This window comes from Orbicella faveolata, unplaced genomic scaffold, assembly GCF_042242905.1.
Source record: "Orbicella faveolata isolate gen_17 unplaced genomic scaffold, um_ofav_v1 contig_35, whole genome shotgun sequence".
Lineage (NCBI taxonomy): Eukaryota > Metazoa > Cnidaria > Anthozoa > Scleractinia > Merulinidae > Orbicella > Orbicella faveolata.
In genome coordinates, this window is record NW_028301564.1 from 8,417,654 (window position 1) to 8,440,953 (window position 23,300).

At 38.6% G+C, this 23,300-nt stretch overlaps 1 protein-coding gene and 6 non-coding genes across 7 annotated transcripts; 2 read left to right on the top strand and 5 right to left on the bottom strand.

The window, feature by feature from the left end:
* Positions 1-777: 777 nt before the first annotated feature.
* LOC149103035 (uncharacterized) lies at positions 778-5,519 on the bottom strand. The gene is made up of 4 exons (XM_089274154.1): positions 5,385-5,519; positions 3,765-4,842; positions 2,006-2,773; positions 778-1,667 (listed from the first exon to the last, which is right to left on the bottom strand). Exons 1-4 carry the CDS (start codon positions 5,517-5,519, stop codon positions 1,000-1,002), a joined length of 2,649 nt encoding a protein of 882 aa, XP_089130280.1. The 3' UTR covers positions 778-999.
* Positions 5,520-13,069: 7,550 nt separating this feature from the next.
* On the bottom strand, positions 13,070-13,143 carry Trnan-guu (transfer RNA asparagine (anticodon GUU)). The gene has a single exon. It is a non-coding gene; the product is annotated as a tRNA-Asn (tRNA).
* A 708-nt stretch (positions 13,144-13,851) lies between these two features.
* On the bottom strand, positions 13,852-13,924 carry Trnai-gau (transfer RNA isoleucine (anticodon GAU)). The gene has a single exon. It is a non-coding gene; the product is annotated as a tRNA-Ile (tRNA).
* Positions 13,925-14,376: 452 nt separating this feature from the next.
* On the top strand, positions 14,377-14,449 carry Trnaa-agc (transfer RNA alanine (anticodon AGC)). The gene has a single exon. It is a non-coding gene; the product is annotated as a tRNA-Ala (tRNA).
* A 4,887-nt stretch (positions 14,450-19,336) lies between these two features.
* On the top strand, positions 19,337-19,408 carry Trnap-agg (transfer RNA proline (anticodon AGG)). Its single transcript has one exon. It is a non-coding gene; the product is annotated as a tRNA-Pro (tRNA).
* Positions 19,409-22,283: 2,875 nt separating this feature from the next.
* Positions 22,284-22,356, bottom strand: Trnav-cac (transfer RNA valine (anticodon CAC)). Its single transcript has one exon. It is a non-coding gene; the product is annotated as a tRNA-Val (tRNA).
* Positions 22,357-22,846: 490 nt separating this feature from the next.
* Trnat-agu (transfer RNA threonine (anticodon AGU)) lies at positions 22,847-22,920 on the bottom strand. Its single transcript has one exon. It is a non-coding gene; the product is annotated as a tRNA-Thr (tRNA).
* Between the last annotated feature and the right edge of the window lie 380 nt (positions 22,921-23,300).

Consider the following 23,300-nt stretch of genomic DNA (forward strand, 5'->3'; position numbering starts at 1 on the left):
ACATGTAATTATTGTTATAACAAAGAAGTAATGTACTAAAAAGGTAAACACAATCACTGAAATGAATAATTATACAATGTAAGAGCAACTTTATTTTATCAATTGATGTGTCCATTTATGTACAGTGTACTCTGCTTTAAACAGTCTGTGACATCACAATAATCAACAATGATTTAGATAAACATATACAGGCAAAAACTAACGATAGACAAATCCGACGTTTCGGCGACATCTTGGCGCCATTGTCAAGGGAAACTAATTAAATATGCGATTTCAAGAGTAACTAAAAGTTCAGAGTTTCTAATTTGCATAAGTTAGACAAAGACTTTAGCGCGAACTGAGTCTGATTGTACATTTAAACACGGTCGTAATTGTTTAATGAGTAACATCTCATTAATGAGACAATCAAACTTGGTGTGGCATTTTTTTCAACACGCTAAAACAATTGCGAAGGTCATCCGGAATCCTGCCTGCGTGTCTATTATCATAGTGATTGCGTACTGACGAGGTCTTGCTTCTATGTCCATCAACGCGTCCGAACAGATGGCCACGGGTGTAACCGACATAACCAGCATCGCACTGGTCACACTTGAAGTTATACACAACGCACTGTTGATCAATGAGCTGAGGCTTAGGTTCGCTTGTCGGGAACTCCTGGGCAATCTTGCGGCTCGTAAACTCTTGAAATCGCATATTTAATTAGTTTCCCTTGACAATGGCGCCAAGATGTCGCCGAAACGTCGGATTTGTCTATCGTTAGTTTTTGCCTGTATATGACATCACAATAAAATTATAAACAGTATAACTGAATATATATTAAATACGATTAAAAACTAACAACAACTATTAGTACATGTAAAAAGCTTGCCTAAAAAGAAAAGTCTTAACCTTAGCTTTTTGTGATATTCTCCCAATAATTATAATTTCAGTTCCTTTCAGGATTTGCTCCAGTCAATTTTTGACTGTAATACATTAAGTTCCTGAATTTGTGTGTTAAGTTCATAAGATATATCTTCCAATCAATGGAATGGTAACAACAACCTTTTCTCTTCCATAATTAAATTTAACTTTGTACTGAACTGTCAAACATTGACTGTGAATTCTTTGTGCTGGAATGAAAGACATTTCTGAATGACTTTCAAAATCAGAACACCATACTTCAAGGGGGTCCGGAAACCAGTTCCTTTCAGGATGGGCCTTGAACCAATCAACCTCAGCGAGCACAAAAGTAAGTTTCTGCCTTTTGCCTTGGCCTTGCTTTACAACCACATCATTGGTAAGGAATCTGCAAACTTTTCCTGGCCTACACTCCCCGTTAAACCATTTAGCTAAAACACCATAATTCCTTGAACATCTGTGTATTGCACCACTGATTTGAACTCTTGAAAAGCGGTCACAGAGTCTTTGAGTAGAAACTACCTCACAGTTGGGAAGCAAAGTTTTATACATTTCTGTAAGTTTGGAATGATCATCATCATTTAAAGCAATCCTCTTGACTGGTGGCAAAGGAACAATTGTTCCACTCTGTTCTTCATTCAGCATTTCTCCAAGAGTGCCAGTTTGAGTAGTGGTAGCAGAAAGCAAACACTGGAATTGTTTATGTTCATTGGGGAAGTCCATCATGCGTAACTCAATATCCTGAAGAAATCTGAGCATCAGCTGAATACCTACAAGAGATACATATATCTGTGAACAGTCTAGAAATTAAGGTAAATGATTTGAAATTAAAATTCAATGTTGGCTGTGTAATTAACTGTAATTGAAACGGTTGATGAAAAAGGTTTTTGAGAACTCTGTTTAAAAAAAGCACATACATGTAAACAGGTGGGCTTACTTTATTTTCATACAGGGCAGGGTTGTTCAAAGCCCGGTTTAGCTAACCCAGGATTAATGTGAATTCTGATTTCAGTTTTGTAAATTTTAAGTGCAGATTTATTTTTGTATAGTTTTTGCTTCAGTTTTGACTTTGAATAATATCAAACTATACAAAAATGTGATAACTTACCAATGTTGTGATTGTTCTTGTGGTACGACCCCAAGATGCCATTGTATCTCTCGAAGGAGAAACACCAGAATGAGTAGACTGGTCCACAGTCTCTGATACATTCTACAAGATGACAACTCAAGTGCATGTTTGGAGTGCACTTTGTAGTACCATATAGATGCTCAAACAGTTTACAAAACTTCAGAATTCTTGATTCTGCCTCTAAACACTGCTCCATTGTAATTGACTGACAGCAAATTAAGCGGCACGCAGTGACAAAATGCATCCATGCATCATAGTGTTCTTCAGGTAAAATTCCTTTCAATGCAAATGCAGAATAGTAAGATACCCAGTTCTTCCACTGGTCTGCTGTAAAGCCACTAAATCCTGTGGCAATTTTTGAAGGGATTCTTCCAATTTCTGGGGGTGGTACAACAGCATTGACTCTCCTCTGCAGCAACTCAAAGTCTTTCTCGCCTATCAAATCATTCTCTTTCCAGACTTTTAATGTTGATTTTGCCAATCCAAGGAAAAGGTTGTGCATTGGATCGATGATAACAAAGCGCACAGCATCATAGTATGGCAATTGAAGTAGCACCGAGTATTTTGCCCCAGTGTTGCGAACCATGGAATTAATCTCAGATTGACACTTTGCAAATCGTACAGATTCAGCATGTACTCTGTGTAGTTCATTTGTCCTTCTTTCCCATGTTTCTGTGTCAAAACCTGAGAAATCAGGTTTGGCTCCAAAAGAGCTCCTTGGAAAGGTTTTGAAGCACTTGTTGCAACCTGAAAAACAGTATTTAACATAACCAATTACAGTGGGTGTTTCAACAAAAGCCTTCTAAGAGGACATGTGGTTACTGATAGTGAACAACAACAATGGCGCAAAAAAAGAGTTGTGGAGTTTTAGTTTTATTGCACGTATTCTTTAAAATTTGAGTGCTTGCCATATATATGAACACTTGTTCTCTGCACCATTGCACACAATATTGCAAAGGCAGACATGCTGTAACCTGTTGCATGCAATGTTGCACAAGAAGTTGTACCAAGCACCCAGGCCTTAACAATATGGCCATGGGCTCTCGTGGACCCATAATTTTAAAAAAATCTTAACAACTGTTTACAGCAGTCTTGACTGTAAAACACTCTGCCATTTGAATTTGATGTAGAGAGAAATCAATTTCCTTGCTGTACAAGCAATTAAAACCTGGGAACAGAGCAGAAAAAGACCGAATCTAGAATTACAGTTTTACAGTTAACTGTTATAAAGCTGCATGAGAAACCCACAAATTATCCCGCACGGCGCCTGGTACTTAGTTGTACAATTGCCATTGGTTAAACTCATCACAAATAGATGAGCTTGGGAACTGGTGCCTGAAAGGTTAGCGGCGAGCAGAAGCCGTAAGGGGAAGGGGAGGTATCCATAGCAACCCTGGAAGGGAGAACCACCCCCAAAAGTAGCTGCTAACTGGCACCGTCTCGCCAAAATACAAAGCAAATGATCCGCAACGATCAGCTGGCAGCACAGTACGTGCAATGCAATGTGACACAACAGCACTGCAAATCTCCAAAGGGTGCCCCGCAAGTCATGTACTGTAAAAGGGGAAACTGCTGACTGCATTGGTTTGAGTCTACCTTTGCCTAAATCATATTTAGCCACATTTAAAACTTTTTAGTGTTAAACAAGTCAAGTATGCACATTATCATGACACAGGCCCTTTAATTACTTGAAATAACTTTGGGATTGATCATGAATGAAAGATATCATGATACATACCTTTTGCTGCTGAATGGCCTGCAAAACCTCCACATTTTGCAGCAGCTGGCACATCACAACACAGTGCTAAGAGGGCAACGCGAAGCTTTAACATCCCTCCTGGAAGGCATGAATCCTCAAAGATTACTCCATCCCAGAAGTCTATAAGTTCATCAACAAGAGGCTTAAGAAATGAGTTGATATCACCCTTTGGTTCTTTGGGGCCTGGTATAATCCCGACAATTATCACATTTTCAGGTTTAAACCTCTCCTCCCGAGGAAGATTCATCAGCACTAGATATATCACTCCACAACTGTGATTGGCGTGCTTGTAAGGCTGAAACCAATCCACATTGAGCATAATGCCTAGGTTTCCTACTGTGGAGAAGTAAGGATCTCCATTAGAATCCAAGAAATCTTTCCAAACTCTTCCCTCAAATACATCACCCATTGAATTTCCTGTGAGGTCTCTTGTCCTCCAAGACTCACATTTTTCAAGAAAGCCAGGTCTTGTAATCTGTGCCCTCAATGAATCTGACAATTTCTTAAAACAGTGCAACCTCTTAGGATAGAGGTAAGTGGATCCATTCTTGGATCGCATTTGTTTCATTAAAAGCGCACCACACTGCTTCCTTTGGTTTCTCTGGGGATGATTCGGAAATCGGACATTGTCACATTTCTTTGAAACAACCCGCCCATTGGTTTTCCTTACAGTACATTCCTCAGTTTTGTACAATGTACAGCACTTAGGACAGGCAACAAATTTTTCAAACTCATCTTGTCCAAGTCCAATGTATGATTTGGCCATATAAAGTGTCTGTGATAAACTTTGTGCAAATTTAACAACAGACTCAACCTTTGCCACATTTCCAATCATTGTGATAAAAAGTCTTAAGAATTTCAACAGAATTAGCATTCCATGATCAGAAACTTTATAAAGTGTTTGCCATAGAAAAAGGAACAAAACAAGGACTTTTGATTCAGACGACACTCCATACTGGCCAGCTGAGTCACTTGCTTCATCAGATTGGTCTTCTTCACCATACTCAAAACCTTCATCTCCAGTTCTGTTGTCATCGCTTAAATTTTCATCACTTACCTATAATAACAATAAAAACAGTTATAAGCTAGGATGATTGTGAAAATGAGAAATATCTTTTACGCACATGCCATATTTCTACATGTAGGTATATTACAGATAGTCAAAGTGACCCGACAGCAGTTCTTCTGAGATAATCATGATATCATACTATATGTATAACAGGCATACACAGCAGCCTGCCTGAGGAGGTTTATTTACAAAATATTGTCAGCTAAAGTAAATAGCTAAAATGATAGACAAGAATAAAATAAGCATGGCTTACAAATTCACCTGTTGTGAATGTCAATTTTTTATTACACTGTCAGCTAAAAAGACATTCAGCCACTATAGAAATACAGTGTAAACAGCTTTTAACAAAACATGACAAGTGAAGGCCACAAGAATCTGGTTTTTAAGGACTTTTGAAATTTGTTTATTTTTTGCCTAAAATTCAACGACAAACCCGCTTCAATGCGTAATATGCTTACATGTACACGTTACGTATTCAAATTCGGTTTACATGTCCATATGACAATGGCAAATGTAGTTGTACCACTTACTTCATCATTATTAACACAACCATTAAAACAAGGAGCTGCACTCTCTGTCTCATCAGTGTCACTGAAAAACACTTGATCCTCCTCATCAAACAAAGCTGACTGCTCTTGCTCCTCTCGATCGTCACTGCTGTACATAGTTTTCATCATCAAGACCTGCCACTACTGATTGCATAACATCTCCACAATCTGACTGAGTTGCACTGTGACCAGTGACAAAAGGTTCCTTGGAAAGGTCAGTGTGCAAAGATGTGCTTCTCATTTGTCCCAGCCGCCTATGCTCATGGTGCGTCTTCTTAGCAAAATCCGTTCTTGAGGACGCGAGACATCTTTGGCTGTGAAACATGTGACATAACTTTCGTATTCATAGCGTGCGATTCTCGAAAATTAGAGCATACTTGACGTGTTCATTAATATTCGAATACGTTCACGTCAGAAGTGGCGTCGTGCATCTCGTGTTCCAGTCGCAAACTCTCGAACAACTGAGAGTATTCGAAAATGTTCGAGTCATAAATGATTGCTATATCTTCGAAGAACATCTAATGCAACATTAATCTACCAAAACGTGGCCCGTATGATTTATCGAACACTTCGAGTCATTCAAGAGTATTAAATTTGAATACGGAAAAACAGGCCGGATTCCTATAGAATATTCCAGGTGTATTTCGAGTCAGCCGTAATCGAATACGTCAGAACATTGCGGCATACGCGGCGTGCGCCGATCCGTATTCGAGCCCGAATATTTGGCTTTTCGCGCAGTGGTATTTGGGTAGCCACCTCCGCTATGTTAATTAGTTAATTATAACTCTTGAACTCGCATTTGTTAATTTAATTCTCATTTGTACCCTTGATAATGGCGTCATGAGGGCGCCGAAACGTCGGGAGATTATATCGTTTGTTTTTACTTGTCTATGACTTTTTAATTGGCAAGTTATTTTCTTGAAAATTTTACAAATAGCAGTAAGTATTTTTAAATGTTCTAAATTCTTAAATGTGGTGTATTTAAATCTCCTCTTTCATTTTCGGTAACACTTGACGAAAACTGGTGAGCAGTTTATCAAAATAGCCTCACAATAGTTAAGGCATCTGTACAATGGGGAATTAGCTCAAATGGTAGAGCGCCCGCTTCGCATGCGTTTGCTACCCAACATAACATTTTTTTTTGTCTTTTTGTCTTTTTTTTTTTTTTTTTGGCAGTTCTTTTTTCCTCATCTATCTGCTCATAAAACGCAGGTAGTGTGCCAGAACTTCCTGCACAAAATTGCTGTATTACTCATCGTCAGTATTGACTGTTATTCGGATTCTCCAACTTTTTTTTTAATCAATTTGTCATTACATATTTGTTTTTCACGTTATAATTTAAAACGTGCATTGAAATTTTCTGTAGGAAACCGTGAACGCACCATACTCTCAATGTTAAGCAGATTTTCATTGAAAATATATTTATTGAATGCGATTATTATTTACTTAAATCTTTAAGTTGAGCTGGCTCACTGGTGGCGGAGCCCAAGTGCGGCTTCTTGGACACAAGGTGTCATGGCTTCTGTAACAGTGCGCCAAAATCCACAGTGGGAAAAAATGGCGGCTGTACATTTTACCACACTGAATGCATGGCGTACCTGGATTATCAAAGTAGGCATAAATTGATATCTTTGCAACATTTGTCACTGTATTACATTCATTGTGTAGCTAGGTTTAAAGCTTTAGGAAGTTTTCTGTGTATTTTTCACGAGCGTTTATTAGGGATATTGGCGCTAAGAATTATTGGTAATGATGATGCTTGTAACTTAAATTCCATCATGTTTAATATATATATTCATTCATTCATCGCAGATTCTTAGCATAACTATCGTTGCCTTCAGTTAATTTTCAATCTTCTTATTTCTGCTCTGGAAACAGGGTGTGAAGAGAGTCACACGTGCTCTCATCATGGGCAGCTTTTTGCTTCACTAATAGGACAACCAAGTACAACTCTATTAACATGTTTATACTGCTTTTTTTTAAAGCAGTTTAAAATTCCCTTTTCTGTTTTTATAAGGACTAGATGGAAAACTAAGCAAGCCGTTTTTAAAAAGTTTGAAAGAAATGTTCATGGTTTAGGAAATTTGTGTAGCAGCTACATGAGAAACAGAGTCTTAGATAAAATAAATTACTAGTTTTGGAAGAATTTTGGAACATATTTAAGCATATATGGTACAAGCTCTTGTCATAATATTGCAACAGAAAAATGACCACTAAATAATTTAACTGATGCAGCAAAGTCTGCTATTATACTTTCACATCCCTCAATTATGGTTAATTTACTTGTCAAAATTACCATTACTTGAGTATTTTTTCACTCTCAAAATACAAGATTGCATAAAACAGTTCATAAAGGAATCGAGCATGCAATCATAAAAGCACTGCTGAAGTCAAATAAAATCACAGAGCTCTGTGAGCAAACTCGTGAATTGAACAAATGAATTAAAATATTTCCTGGATTATGTTTAATATTATCTGGTTTAGGGAATATCGTGGTTGATTTTCATATTAATTGTACGAGCAGTAGTTCAGTGTTCGCTAATAAGGTACCAAAGAAACAAAGTAACATTTGGATAAGAAGGCATTACAATTGAAACGATCATGCTATTACATTTGACAAGGGTGGACGATGTCATGTGTTTTACACATTTATCATTTTTGTTTCTGGTTCACCAAGAAATAGTTGGCAGTAAATGTGGGTGAAAAGTGAACATTGGAAATATTGAAAAGTCAAGGCAATACTGTCTTAATGAAAACATTAATCATTCTCTCTTTATCAAATGAGATAAACAGACACGAGTTTTGAGTTTGTTGCAAAATGGCATTTTCAGGTTCTGCTTATAAGGACGTACAAGGACACTTTCATGACATTTTCGATGGAAGTTTCCGATGTAAGGATTTCGTGAAATGCAAAGTCTAGGCGATATTTTCATTTCAACTTGCGACAAGGCGTAAACGTAAACGAGCATACAAAGGTTTTAACTAGTATCTTTCAGTCTTTTCTCAGCTCTGCAAACAGTAAACTACATATAGTAGCTACTTAAAAAAGTAGTGAAAATCAAATAGCCTCTTCAACTCGCAGTTTTCTCTTTAGCGGCCGCTCGAGAGAACAACCAAAATGGTATCACGTGATCAGTGTTTTGCAAACCGCAGGGCCACAAAAAACATTGTCACGTGACCAGAACTTTTGAACCGCAAACTAAAACCAACGGTCCGTGAAGCGGGCCGAAAAAAAGCCCTTGTCCACGGACGTCTGAGATGGATAGTAATTTCCTCGCGTGCGACAAATAATGCAGCGCAGTCAAAGAAAGATGACAGTTGTAAATAAAGAAGACGACAGACACAAGCCAATTATTTTGAGATAAATCGTATTTCAACTGTGCTAAATTAGGGCCCACTTAGTTCTTTTCTCAGGAGTTTTATAGTAGCCGAATAAAACCAAAAAAAATGTATTTGAACGAAGCGAATAAAATAAACAAACACGGCTGCGGAGGTCGCCGTCATTAAATATACAGAAATCCACGGTGAAAAAATACTGTTAACTTTAAAACTAAAAAATTCACAAGAAGGGTAACCAAATGGAAGAAAGATGAAAGGAAGTTCAATAACAATAAAACTTCATTCAAGATGAGGCAAAAAAAAAACTATCTAAAAGCAAAACAAATTAATCAAATTAATTCTTCACGCTAAAGCGAAAGCTTGAGTTTTTATCGGCCGTGCCTTTAGTCGTCATTCAAAAATTTGAATTAAACTTCGAAGTAATACTGTACATTACCGCTTTTGTTTTCAAAAGTCCAGGAAGCTGCTTTAAATCCGCGATCTGTACTCAAAACCCACTTGAAAGCGCACCGACTTTATAAACACAAGGTTGTATTTACCTTCAAAAGCATCCTTAATTTCCGTGTCAGAATTTTTCTGGCCCCAAAACTATAGCTTTGACTCCTTTCTCGTTCAGGCTGGACACCTGGTCTTCCATCAAGGAAATCAAAGAAAAAATAACAAGACAAACTGTCTCAACAACTTCTCTTTCACCATGTTCAAAAAAGTCCAACACAAACGGCCTAATGTGGAATGTTAAACTCTCTTCAGATCCAGTCGGTGATTGCGACGATTAATGTATCCTTCAACTACTACGTTGATTCACTCCGATTTCTTCGAAACCAAGCTTCTTGAACAAAACATCTTGTTTCATCTTCCCTGTGTTGTATGTAGCTTGCGAAGAGCCCCGGTGCAAAACGTGTCATGAAGACCTTCCCTCAAAACAAACGTTGCGACTCTATTTGCCGACGAATGAACACATGTGACCTCTAAGTTTTAAGAGGCTGTCTCTGCAAGAACCGACCACTGATTTTACTTCGAAAATTCGATTTTTCTCATAAGCTGGGATTTCGAAGCCCTTATCTAGTCAATCACTAAAATGAGTTTCATTTGATTAAAAATTCCATTTGAAGTTTTCTAGGATTGATTGAAGTTCGGTGCGCTCGACACAAGTTGCATGCCTGCCAAAACTGGAAAAATAGCACATATTGCGAGCTCTCTGAAAAAAAATAATATTCGCTCGAAAGTCCCAATTCTTTTTCTCAACTATAGATGTATCATAGCAGTTTGTTTAGCCATGTTGCAATTATAATTCAGTGTTGCTCCTTCAACGGTTAAAAGAAGATTTTCTACCCGTTAAATCGAGTTTTGAACCAAACGCGAAAATACCTCTACTTTGAAGGCACGTTTTAAAAATGCGGCACCTGTTTGAAACTGCCGAACTAAATGAATAGAAAGTAGAAATGGCCCTTTCTTTAAAACAATAATAAAATTTGTCTGCCTGCTAGGTTTTCAAAACTAACGACCGCTTAAAGTTCGGGAAATTTTGAAAATATTCCAGTGAGTAACTAACACATTCGCCTTCGTAAATTGCTCCGATAAATTCAAGTAAATCTCTTACCTGGCGTCAAGATTAAAGATTTGGTCCTTTGTAGCGATCCTTGAAACCTAGGTAGCATTAAAAGTGCCAGCTTTTCCTTCCAGCTGCAGGGTTTGTATATAAGTACATTCAATACGTTCCTCATCTGTGTCGAGCGTGTCTGACCGTCACATTCTTCGATGTTCTTTGTATTACTGACCATTGTTTTCCTCGAAGCCGGTTTAATCACGTAGACTCCTCTTGAAAGGTTTGTAGAGGTACTCTTTTGGACAACTCTCAGCACACATACCTGAACAGTAAGCGGTGATCCGGGGAGCCAAGGAAGGATTGATAAATGTTACGGCCATTTTGTGTTTACAACAGGTGTTTTAGTTCCCAATCTTCCCGTGAGTATAACGGGAATCAATGCCGTGATACTCATGGGAAGATTGGGAACTAAAACACCTGTTGTAAACACAAAATGGCCGTGGCATTTATCAATCCTTCCTTGGCTTCCCGGATCACCGTTTACTGTTCATACATGTATGTGTGCCGAGAGTTATCTAAAAGAGTGCTTCTACAAACCTTTCAAGAGGACTCTACACGATTAAACCGGCTTCGAGGAAAACAATGGTTAGTAATACAAAGAACATCGAAGTACGGTGACGATCACGCTCGACACAGATGAGGAACGTATAAATATATTTTATATAAAAACCTACAGCTGGAAGGAAAAGCTGGCACTTTTAATGCTACCTAGGTTTCAAGGATCGCTACAAAGGACCAAATCTCTAATCTTGACGCCAGGTAAGAGATTCACTTGAATTTATCGGAGCAATTCACGACGGCGAGTGTGTTAGTTACTCACTGGAATATTTTCAAAATTTCCCGAACTTTAAGCGGTCGTTAGTTTTGAAAACCTAGCAGGCAGACAAATTTTACTATTGTTTTAAAGAAAGGGCCATTTCTACTTTCTATTCATGTAGTTCGGCAGTTTCAAACAAGTACCACATTTTTAAAACGTGCCTTCAAAGTAGAGGTATTTTCGTGTTTGGTTCAAAACTCGATTTAACGGGTAGAAAATCTTCTTTTAACCGTTGAGGGAGCAACATTGAATTATAATTGCAACATGGCTAAACAAACTGCTATGATACATCTATAGTTGAGAAAAAGAATTGGGACTTTTGAGCGAATAATATTGTTTTTAGAGCGCCGGCAATATGTGCTATTTTTCCAATTTCGACAGGCATGCAACTTGTGTCGAGCGCACCGAACTTCAATCAATCCTAGAAAACTTCAAATGGAATTTTTAATCAAATGAAACTCATTTTAGTGATTGACTAGATAAGGGCTTCGAAATCCCAGCTTATGAGAAAAATCGAATTTTCGAAGTAAAATCAGTGGTCGGTTCTTACAGAGACCGCCTCTTAAAAAAGGCACTGTCGAGCGTCAGAAAAATCCACGAATACTAAATATACTCACTGACAGTTGCTCGATGAAGGACAAATTAACCTCCAGACAATCCTGGTACAGAGTTATCAGCGGTTTAATTCTCATAATGTTTGTTTTCTCCACTGTACCTATGTCATGTTCACGTAGTACTGAGGTTAGCGGACAAATCTCCATGCGAAAGATTCCGCGATCAACTCCGGGTGAAAGGTGGTTCATTATTTTTTTTCCTTTCTTTTTTCGTTGTTTTTAGCGAAACAATAAATAAATGCGCTGTGTTTGTATCATTTCTCCCGCTATATGCGCGTTTACCATACCAAAACCGTACTTCAACGTCTTCCGTTTCTGTAAAATCAATACGAAGTCCGCATCTAGTGAAAACTTGTGCTGCTCATCGATTTTACGATCCTCGATGTTCTCATTTTCGGTGTCCGAGTCTTCTTTAACTTATATCTTTTAATTTAGACCTTTAAAACAGCTTATTTTGATTAAAGATGGACAGCAATTTAAAAGCAACCCCTGAGCGTACCTCATTTGCATAATGTTTACAGCCCATCGAGCGAGCGACACATTTATCCATAACTCACCATAACTCGTCTTGCGCATGCGTAATTCACGAGTTAAAAATGAAAAAAAATGTTTCCGGCCGGGCTCGAACCGGTGACTTTCCGCGTGGAAAGCTGACGTGATAACCGCTACACTACCAAAACCAGTTACGAATGATCGCTGCTATCCTCAGTGGTGTCTTAACCGTCAAATGGCCAAAAAATTAACCGTCAAAACCGCAATATTTTTACCGTCAATCGTCAAATAAGCAAGCCAATATTAGCTGTCAAATGTCTGAGATATCCTTAATTTAGAACTAAACGATTGGCTAGGGTCAAGTTATGCTGTTTAGAAACGAACGTTTTAATATATCGCACAAAAGATACACGTATGTTCAAGTCCTTTAGCTTCTAGTCACGGAGGCAGGCGATTAACGAGCGCGGCGGTAATAGAGGTGATATAATTATGTTAATTAGACAAACAGTTGACTGAAGGATAAAGACCTCATATTTAATGCACAAATTATAGGACTAATTGGACTATTCAAATATGGGCAAATTTGTACCCTTTTATGAAAAATTACAGCCAAATTCACTTCAACCGTCAACGCTCACGATCGCAATAATAACGGTTTATTCACATCATATCCGCGCAGTGCCTGTTTATTTGAGAAGATCTACTTACATGTATTACAACTAAAAATTATGCAAAAAGGATGGATGGATGGAATCCTGACGCTAACTATATAGAAAATAATTACCAAAACAAAAAGAACCGTCTCCGGGTGGGCTTGAACCACCAACCTTTCGGTTAACAGCCGAACGCACTAACCGATTGCGCCACGGAGACTTCCTTCAAAGGATTTCGTACAATTTCCATCAAAATTATTTTTGTGGATGAAATGTTAACTTGTGTAAGGTTTCTGCTACATTGTATCATGCTCGAAAGACATGAAAAGCGAAAACCCGGAATATTTGGATAGTAAATATCATGGCCAATGAGACAACACATGACAGGTGTTACAGTATCAGTTCAACAGAAAAAGGTAGATTAAGACCTTTAATTTGTCAAATGATGTCCAGCCACTTGTGGCCTGTTGGTCTAGTGGTATGATTCTCGCTTTGGTGCTAGAGGTCCCGGGCTCCGCTCCCGGACATGCCTTTTTTAATACTCTTTTGTCAATGAAAACAACATCATATCGAAACAGACAATTGTACGATGGTTTTTGTGACGTCACAACGGCCATATGAAACAACGGTATACCTTTCTTCGCTAAAGAATCACCTTTGTTTTTGCACAGACAATTCCCAGTGACTACTACGAAGCCCTTCTACATTAAAATATGACTTAACCAAGTGTTTCTGTTGGCCTGGAAACATTTCCAACGACTCCTGGGAAAATATTAAACTAAAGTAATTTTGATCCAGTCCTCTTGTTTTGAACTGATCAGGGGAAATTAACTAATGAAAAAAACATAAAGGAAAAGAGAAATCAGGGTACAGTCAGTTAGAAATCTTAAAATGGTATTTTCCAGCTGGTTTACTAAAAAGGAAAAGTTGGTCCGTGTGAGGGTCGAACTCACGACCTTGGCGTTATCAGCACCACGCTCTACCGACTGAGCTAACGGACCAGACAAATTAATCTCGGTGCCGTTTTTTTAAGTATTATTCTTGTACTGATCAGTACAAGAACGTTATCGGAAGTTTGGTCTAATGAGGAACAGCACCCGCTTATTGGCTTTGTTCAAACTGATTTGGTTTTATTCTTTAAGATGTATGTATATATTGTTAACGTGCTTTCTCAAATGATGAGGAGATTTTTGCTGAAATATAGCTATCCCGGAATTATTTATTGGCAGTTGTTTCTCATATACTTTCCAATAATGTCTCGTAAATATCAATAGCTAATGTTCTAAATAACAAGGAACTAGAATGAAAAGCAACATATTTTATTAAATCATCTGTTTTTCTAAACTGAAATTCTAAGTAAATTGTTTAGAAAAAAGCTTGAAACTAATTACCGGGTCATGCCTCAAACATTGGTTTTTCAATAGTTATAGCAACTTTTATATGCTTACGCTTTGGGGAATTAGCTCAAATGGTAGAGCGCCCGCTTAGCATGCGGGAGGTACCGGGATCGATACCCGGATTCTCCAGCAGTCTTTATTTTACTAGCTAATATGCAGCTTTAATTCTTTTTGAAGACAGATGTTCTTCTGACCATTGTTGTACAAATAACGGTTTGTAAACTTTTTATTTGGATAATTTTCTCTAGCTATCAGAGAAGGTGGGAATACTCCTATTAATGAATTTCCGCTGTCCCTCTGAAACAACCTGGACTTCAATCGACTAGCAGTAAAGGAGCAATACCCGAAGCACCTTTCGGTATTGCCGCGGTCTACGCTTTCAGTTACGGTTTTGTAACGCAACCTTTCTCATAACAGCCGTACAACGCAGATAACACAAAGATTCTCTGAAAAATTACTTTTGCCTTTACGACTCGCTTTATTGAAACCTGGAAGTTAAAGGTTGAATTTCACCTTTTAGAACTGAAATTGACGCCCTCCTTTGACACTGGATGGTAAGGAAACGTTAAATGGCCCCACCTGTGCCTTGCTAGCCCACACAAGGCAGAGATTATCCCAGTCTCCGTTGTATTAAACAACTGAGAGTATTTTTTTGTCCCATGGATGGGATGATAGTCCATCTTAGTTATCCGTCCCCACCCCCCACCGTGGAGCGAACTACTCTTACAGCAATGAAAGGAGAAAGAAATGTAAACTCATCAAACGAGACAAGTTGACCAAAGAAATGTCGCTGAACTAACGGGACAAATGTAATCCAGGGCGTCTATTTACATTTGAGTAATGTTTAAAAGCGCCTCGATAATTTGAGCTGTGAAATGCATAAATGAATGGATTTACCACAGAACTTATAAAAAGCAGCAATACCCAAAAGCCCGCACGGGTGGCTTACCAGCCGAAAATAGCGAAGGGCAGTAACAACACTGGCAGGTAAAACACACGCCCCGAAAACAAAAGTAACTGTCAGCGACATCTTCAAGAGTTGTTTTCGTTGTCGCATGAGTTCTTTTTCTGGGATATTGCTATCAGGTGTAACCACTCTTCTGTGATTGAGCGATTTCACAAGTTTACTGTAGCAAAAGCTGATAACAAGAAAAGGAAGAGTGAAAACAAAAATTATGTAGAAGATAATGTGAGTTAACTTTGCGTTCTGACTGTACGTCTGTCGGCAAGCTGCTGTCTTAATCTTGTAATTTGTGTACACAAACAATGGTGTGTTTAAGGCAACGGACGCCATCCATGTGCCAATAATCGCGTATCGAACCGTTTCTCTCGTAAGCTGCAACATCCGTAGATGTATTACTACTGCGTTATACCGTTCTATTGCTAGGATTGTAAGCGTGAAAACCGAGACAACCGTAGCAGTCAGGGGAACGTTGAAGCCGACAAAGAACATACAGAGAACAGTTCCAACAGCTCCATCTGGAAGGACCTTAATCATCGGGATGAGGGAAAAACCACAAAACAGGAGACTTGTAACTGAACATCGGCAGCCGCTAGATTTGCCAATAAATAATTCTGAGCGCTTTGAAGCGACTGGGTTCTCTTGATTATTAACAGGACGGAAATATTTCCAGCGATTCCAACTCCGATAACTACTGACGCTGATAAACAAATCAATAACTTGTCGATCGTAAAATAAAGTTTTCCATTTGAGGCTTTCTTTACCAACTCCACTATTGTCCCGTTCGTTGTAAAATTCCCTGAAATGTTTAAAGACATTCTTTTTCCCAGATTCGTTACTTGGTAGCGATTGAAGATCTGTTGAACGTTGAAGTTTGTGCCAAAGCAAATGGCTTGTAACAAATTAAAGTAAGCCTTCCTGAAAGATGTCATCAAAGCAATCAACCTTTAACTGAATGCGAAGGGGTAATCAATTTTGTTGTCTATAAATGGCAGCAAACGCAATTTAAAATCAAAGGAGACCTATCGTCAAACTCGTGGACTAAGTAATATAGAGATGAAACATGTTGGTGAGCTTGCAGTTACTGGTGTGTTTTTAAAGGCTGTTAAAACAAGCCGGGTTCGTACCACGCAAGGTCGCACTTATCTCACAAAGCGTAGGCTTTTTGCGTTGGCTTTTTTTGCACACATATTACAGAATAGTTAGGGTGGCAAAATTGCAGCTAAACAGAGAGTGGTAAAGGCTAAGGGTTCTTGGGTCACAGAGGACACTCGTGCCAAAGAAATCATAGAGTACTCTCCTCCCCCCCTCCCCCCACCCCCCCCCCCCCCCCCACACACACACACACACACACACATACCCAGATCTTGATCTTGATGTTTGTCTACCTGCTGGCAAAATTTACAAGTATTCAAGTCGTACGAGCTTACAGACCTTTTTCATTACATTTTATTCAAGGCTATAGGTAAGGTTTCTTTTGAGACAGCACTTCTTTTCCAATGTAGAACCGCTTGTCCCTATATATATATTGCATGTAAAGTATATCAAAATAAGTAGCCTCATTTGCAAGCATTTTCATTGTTGATCCAAAAAATCTGTCCATCCATAAATATGTACTCCTACGAGCTCACAGAGGGGTTTCTTTCCCTTTGTTATCTTTTCAATCAGGAAGCAAATTAAAGTGTAAACACAAGACAAGGTAAAAATCATTTAAGCTTATCAAAATCAAGTATTTGGGTATTTTTTTCCAAGTTTATGTGCATTTCACATCTCACTCAGAGTTCACATCAATATACTAAAATAAACAAGACAAGTATAGAGAACACAACTTTAATCTAAGCTTAACTCGATGTCGGTTGAACGTGGACTACTCGATTGACGGTTGGATCTCACGGGAGATCTAATCAGCCAAACTTGAAAAGTAAAACGATAATAAGTCAAAGACTACTGCAAGGCTGACACAAGGTATATTCAAAACAATTTTTCGGCTGGCCTCAGGTTTAGATGTTACTAATTATAAAATTACAATATTATATAATGGTGCCGATGTTTGTTCTGGTTTCGTTCATTGGGAAGTGTTCGTTTCGCTCATGTAAGTTCATTAAGGTCCTCGAATAAGACACATTCTCATCAAAGCTTACCACATTAGTAGGTCACTTTCCAACAAACAAATGCTCATCTCCTGGTCATTTTGAACGCCTGGACGAGTCAAATGCTCATGAAATTCAGCGCTCAAGTTGGCCATAGTACTAATTCGAACATTCGAAGTCAACTCCACTTCAATTTAGCGAAACACCTAACATTAATGGTTGTGTAAAAGCTACAAAATCATCAGTTCGGGCTCGCACGATGCATCCTTTGAGTAGTAACCGCGCAAACACGATAGCGAGGCTCGCGCTGACTGCACGGTTACTATTCCAATATGGCGTCGGGCTCGGTTACTTTTCAAACGTGGCGTCGGCCTCGGGCGCTCTCGTTCGGGCCGACTAATTACGAACAGTGTCTACACCTGAGTGAGTGAGTGAGTGAGTGAGTGAGTGAGTGAGTGAGTTGAGTGAGTGAGTGAGTGAGTGAGTGAGTGAGTGAGTGAGTGAGTGAGTGAGTGAGTGAGTGAGTGAGTGAGTGAGTGAGTGAGTGAGTGAGTGAGTGACACATTTGCATATCGGAGTCCCCGCAAGAAACACGTTTCTACGCTTCGCGTATCCACGAGTTTAAAAATTGAATCGTTCTTCGGAGAATGAAATTGATTAACAATGAAATCTTGGGAAACTTTTTAATCCAGCTCGGTAGTTGGTACGGCGATGGCAGTTTTTATATTAATTTTGCTTTCTCCAGGGAGAGGAAATTAATTGAAAATGCGCCGATCGTAATCACTTAGTATTTACTTCATAGCGCGAAAGATTAAAACAAACAGAGCATTTAATCCACGTGCGAGAATCAGTTTTGTGTTCAGACTACCATCTGCTTGCTTCATATATGGAGGGTAAATGTAATTACCGACTGATGTTATAGATCGCCATCGATTTGAAAATAGCCTAAGGTTCAGCCTACTATTATATGCTGTTCTTAGCAAATTTATACCGAGTTTTAGGTCTTTTAGGTTCAGTTCCTATTTGATGATGATGGGCAGAACGTAAAGCTATTTTATTATTTTATTCATGTAGACACTTTAATTCACTAATGTTATGTTCCGCTAGGATCACGATTTTAATTTTTTGCTATGTAGGCAAAAGCCAAACACCACACAGGTCCGACTGAGGTTCTCCCAAAGGTGATACTTTTTAATTGCAAACCTACACCCGTGTTTACATAAGAAAGAATTGTTGAATCTGGGAAAATAATGATTTTGAAGAAAAAAACAATCTGGAGAATCCGGGTATCGATCCCGGTACCTCCCGAATGCTTAGCGGACGCCCTACCATTTTAGCTAATTCCCCAGAAGCTCATGATGCGCAATTGCTAAGCGGTTTCTCAATCTCACAGTACCCAAGCTTTCGTATTACAGCTCATACTAATTAAGATAGCAACGAGAATAAAGAGCGTGGTGCTGATAACGCCAAGGTCGGGAGTTCGACCCTCACACGGACCATCTTCTTCCTTAAGTAAGCCAGCTGAGATAACACTATCTACTGATTTGTTTCTGATTTCTGTTTTTAAACAGAAGTAAACTCACCGACCTATTTTGCGCTTAGAACAGAAAGTTCTACGGTTAAATAGTGGTACTGTTGAATTTGATCGGTTAGAAATTACAGATTCAGAAACTTATATGCTATATAATATATGAAACATTTTTCGCACGGTAGCTTAAAAATCCCAATAATTCCGGCCCATGCAGTAACTGTCTTTTCTTTTTTGTTTTTATTTGCACGTTGCTTTGATTAAAAAAGAAAGAAAGAAGAAACAACAAAATCTAGCGACACAATTCATAAGTTGATCCAGAAAATCTCACACTTTAATTTTTTTGATGTTACTCTACGTGAAGGTAGTAACATACTGGTAAATTAACCTGTTTTAAACCAGATTAACCGTAGTTTGTAGTATCTATTCATTGTTCTGGCCTGTTGGTCTAGTGGTATGATTCTCGCTTAGGGTGCGAGAGGTCCCGGGTTCCACTCCCGGATAGGCCCTATGTGTACTATTTTGTCAAAATATTTTACAGGTCGTGACAGCATCGATTCCTTTGGCTTTTTTTGATCACTGGCTTATTGCATGTAAAGAACTGAACGAACGAGCGAAAGAAGAAAAGCGAAGAAAGCAAGATACTTCAAAGATACTACTAGACACTACTGGATACTAAAAATATACTTCATTCTTACCCGAAAGCTAGGACTTGCGTTGAACTGTGAAACTCTCCCTTTGATTTCAAAGCCTTCTTTGAACATGTTTTAATAAATATCTGCTGCCCTGGAAATGTCTTTTTTAAATGAGCAACGAAACATTTCCCGCGCAAAGAAAGCAAAAAGAGAAACACAAATTTGGCTTGCTTTTGTTTGCGTGCAGTCCTTATCAAAACAGAAAAGGGAGTTCCTAAACTGCTTTAAAAAAAAGTAGTATAAACATGCTAATAGAGTTGTACTTGGTTGTCCTATTAGTGAAGCTAAAAGTTACGCATGATGACAGCACGTGTGACTCTCTTCACACCCTGTTTCCAGAGCAGAAAGTAGAAGATTGAAAATTAACTGAAGGAAACGACAGCTTTGCTAAGAATCTGGAATGAGTGAATGAATGAATAATAATTACTCACTAAACACGATGAAATTTAAGCTATAAGCTTGTGGGTTCATGTTCATGTCGCGATAGGAAAACCCATCTAAAAACTATGCCAAAAAATCCACTGTGGGCAGCAAAATGGCGACTACCAATAATTCTTAGCGTCAAAATCCCTGAGAAACGCTCATGAAAAACGCGCAGAAAACTTCCTAAAGTTTTAAACCTAGCGTACACAATTAATGTAATACAGCGACAATTGTTGCAAAGATATGATTTTATGTCTACTTTGATAATCCAGGCACGCCATGCATTGTCGTAAAATGTACAGCCGCCATTTTTTCCCACTGTGGATTTTGGCGCGCTGTTACTGACGCCATGACACCTTGTGCCGAAGAAGCCGTACTTCGGTTCTGCCACCAGTGAGCCAGCTCTTCTTAGAGATTTAAGAAAATAATGATCGCATTCAATAAATACATTTTCAGTGAAAATCTGCTTAATATTGAGAACATGGTGCGTTCACGGTTTCCTACAGAAAATTTTAATGCACGTTTTCAAATATAACAATAATAAACAAGTATGCAACGACAAATCGATAGTAAAAAATTGGAGAATCCGAATAACAGTGAATATTGATGATGTGTAATACAGTGATTTTGTGCAGGAAGTCATGGCACACTACCTGCGTTTTAAGAGCAGATAAATGAGGAAAAAAGAACTGCAAACAGAAAAGAAAAGCCCAAAAAAATGTTAACATGGCTAGCAAAAGTCTTGATTTTGGAGAATCCGGATATCGATGCCGGTATTTCCCGCATGCTAAGCGGGCGCTCTACCATTTGAGCTAATCCCCCACTGTACAGATGCCTTAGCTATTGCGAGGCTATTTTGAAAAACAGGTTACCAGTTTTCGTCAAGTGTTACCGAACATGAAAAAAGAGATTGAAATACACCACATTAACTAATTTAAAACTAGTAGTAATCAGAGATTATGAGAGTGCGTTCGACGCTCTCACTTTAATATATATATACCGTAAATAAATGATTTCACTAGCTGACTTTCAACTTTTTCAGCAGCAACCAAGGTTTTACAGTCAGATATGCATAGTGTCAAAGTCCATGCTAGTGAAGAGGTCACGATTTGTTGATACGTTGCGTGACGCTGCCAGTTTCTGTAGACTCTCAAGCTTCATAGAATATTTAAATTACGTACATTATTCTAAGCTAGCATTTGCAATGGCGTGTTCGTTTCGCGTGGTCGTTTATCGTAAACAAACTCCGTGCGACTAATTCGAGTATTTCCCCTGATGAATAAAGTAGTCTTATGGGTCTTGCCTTCAGAGTACTTTTCCACCGATTCCAAGCAATAAAATTTCGATCGGATAAAGACTGAGCTCTCTGTCGCGACTGGAACTAATCAACAAATGCAATCAAAATGTAGGTCTTCCCACGGTCATCATCCCAAAGCCAAGTCGTGTTAAGAAACAAGGACCATTCCCTCTGAGAGCACATTATAGCGAAGCGTACGGCGACTGAATGGAGAGAAATCAAAGAAAGATCCATCGGAAAGACGAGCTTACATGGCCTGCTCACATACTCACATGTTCGGCACATGTCTCATCACATGTCTTAGCATTAAATGGTACCAGTTTACTGGCCGTGACATGGCCCTGCAAAAATCAAACGGGGTGGCCATTTTGGTGTCCTTACAGGAATGTGTTTTTTTCGGCCTATGACGGTGCACAGACACACCAACTCTGAAAAGCCACAGGTCAAAATTAGGTTTGCGTTCCACTTCGTCGAAGGAAACAATTAAAAAAACTTACTGCTATTTGTAAAATTTGGAATAAAATAACTTGCCAAATAATATTTAAAAATCACTCTTGATCTGAATTTTGTCTTTTAGAGTGAAATAACATTATTTGGAGAATCCGCGTATCGATCCCGGTACCTCACGCATGCAAAGCGGGTGCTCTACCATTTGGGCTAATGCCCCGATTGTTACATGAAAATCAGAGTCTTAGATAAAACAAATTACTAGTTTTGGAAGAATTTTTCTCATAATATTACTATTGTCATAAGATTACAACAGAAAAATAACTACTAAATAATTGAAATGGCGCAGCAAAATCTTCTATTTTATTTTGACATCCCTCAATTTTGGTTAATTTACTTGACAAGATTACTATTGCTTGAGCATATTTTCATTGCCATAAAACAGTCCATAAAGAAATCGAGACGTACAATTATAAAAAAAAAAAAAAAACTGCAGAAGTCAAATAAAGAAATGAAAAGGGATGTTTCCGGCCGGGCTCGAACCGGCGACCTTTCGCGTGTGAGGCGGACGTGATAACCACTACACTACGGAAACTACGAGGAACACATTATTAAGAAACAAGGAAGCCTAAGTCGTGTGTTACACCGCGATAAAACACGATGGGCATTTGAGAACACGAGGGAAAAGTAGAAATGTAGATTTCTCGAGTGGTCTCAAATGTGCAGAGTGTTTTATCACAGTGTAATACACGGCTTAGGCTTTTAATTTCCTTAATGATATAGATTTTACATGCGAAAAACAATAAAACATGCTTTTTCTATTCTTTATACTCTGATCACCAGAGTAAAAAGCATGGGTTTTTGACTAATCAGAGCGTGCGCAGGGTCCTATCTATATTATAATGGTCATTAATTCGCAAGTTACGTTCCATATAATTCTTGAAATTTTTCAGTCGACTCTGGCGTAATCTTAAAAGTTAATCCATCGGATAACACAACCAGAAAAATTCCTAGGGGTACAACATGTGCAGCTTCGTTGAGCAATTTTCAAAAGTAATAACAAATTAAAAAGTGCAACATCTGTAAGGCACCGATGGGGTTTGAACCCATGACCTCCTGTTTACTAGACAGGCGCTCTAACCAACTGAGCTACGGCGCCCTACATTAGATAACCTCGTGTATTACTGTTTATTTGTTAATGTTTTAAAAATAAAAATAAAAAATATTTTAAAAAAACATTGTTTATACAAGTAGTACTAGGTTGGTCACATGTCCACTTTCACGCTTGGTAATTTCCAGCAGCACTAAGATAGCTCAATACCTCTTAGGGTGTTCAACCTCAAAAGGTCCACAGCGGGAGCTTTTCTGTACCTTTTAGGGTATTGAGCCAAAGAAATATGACAGGAGATAATGTGTCGTTTTAGAATTGGTACCTCTTAGGGGTCCCTCGGGGACCACCTGGGCTTTGATTGGGCATTTGAAAGGCGGGGTGCGAAAACTTCCAGAGGTCAAGTTCTAAAAATAAAAAGATACCAGAAA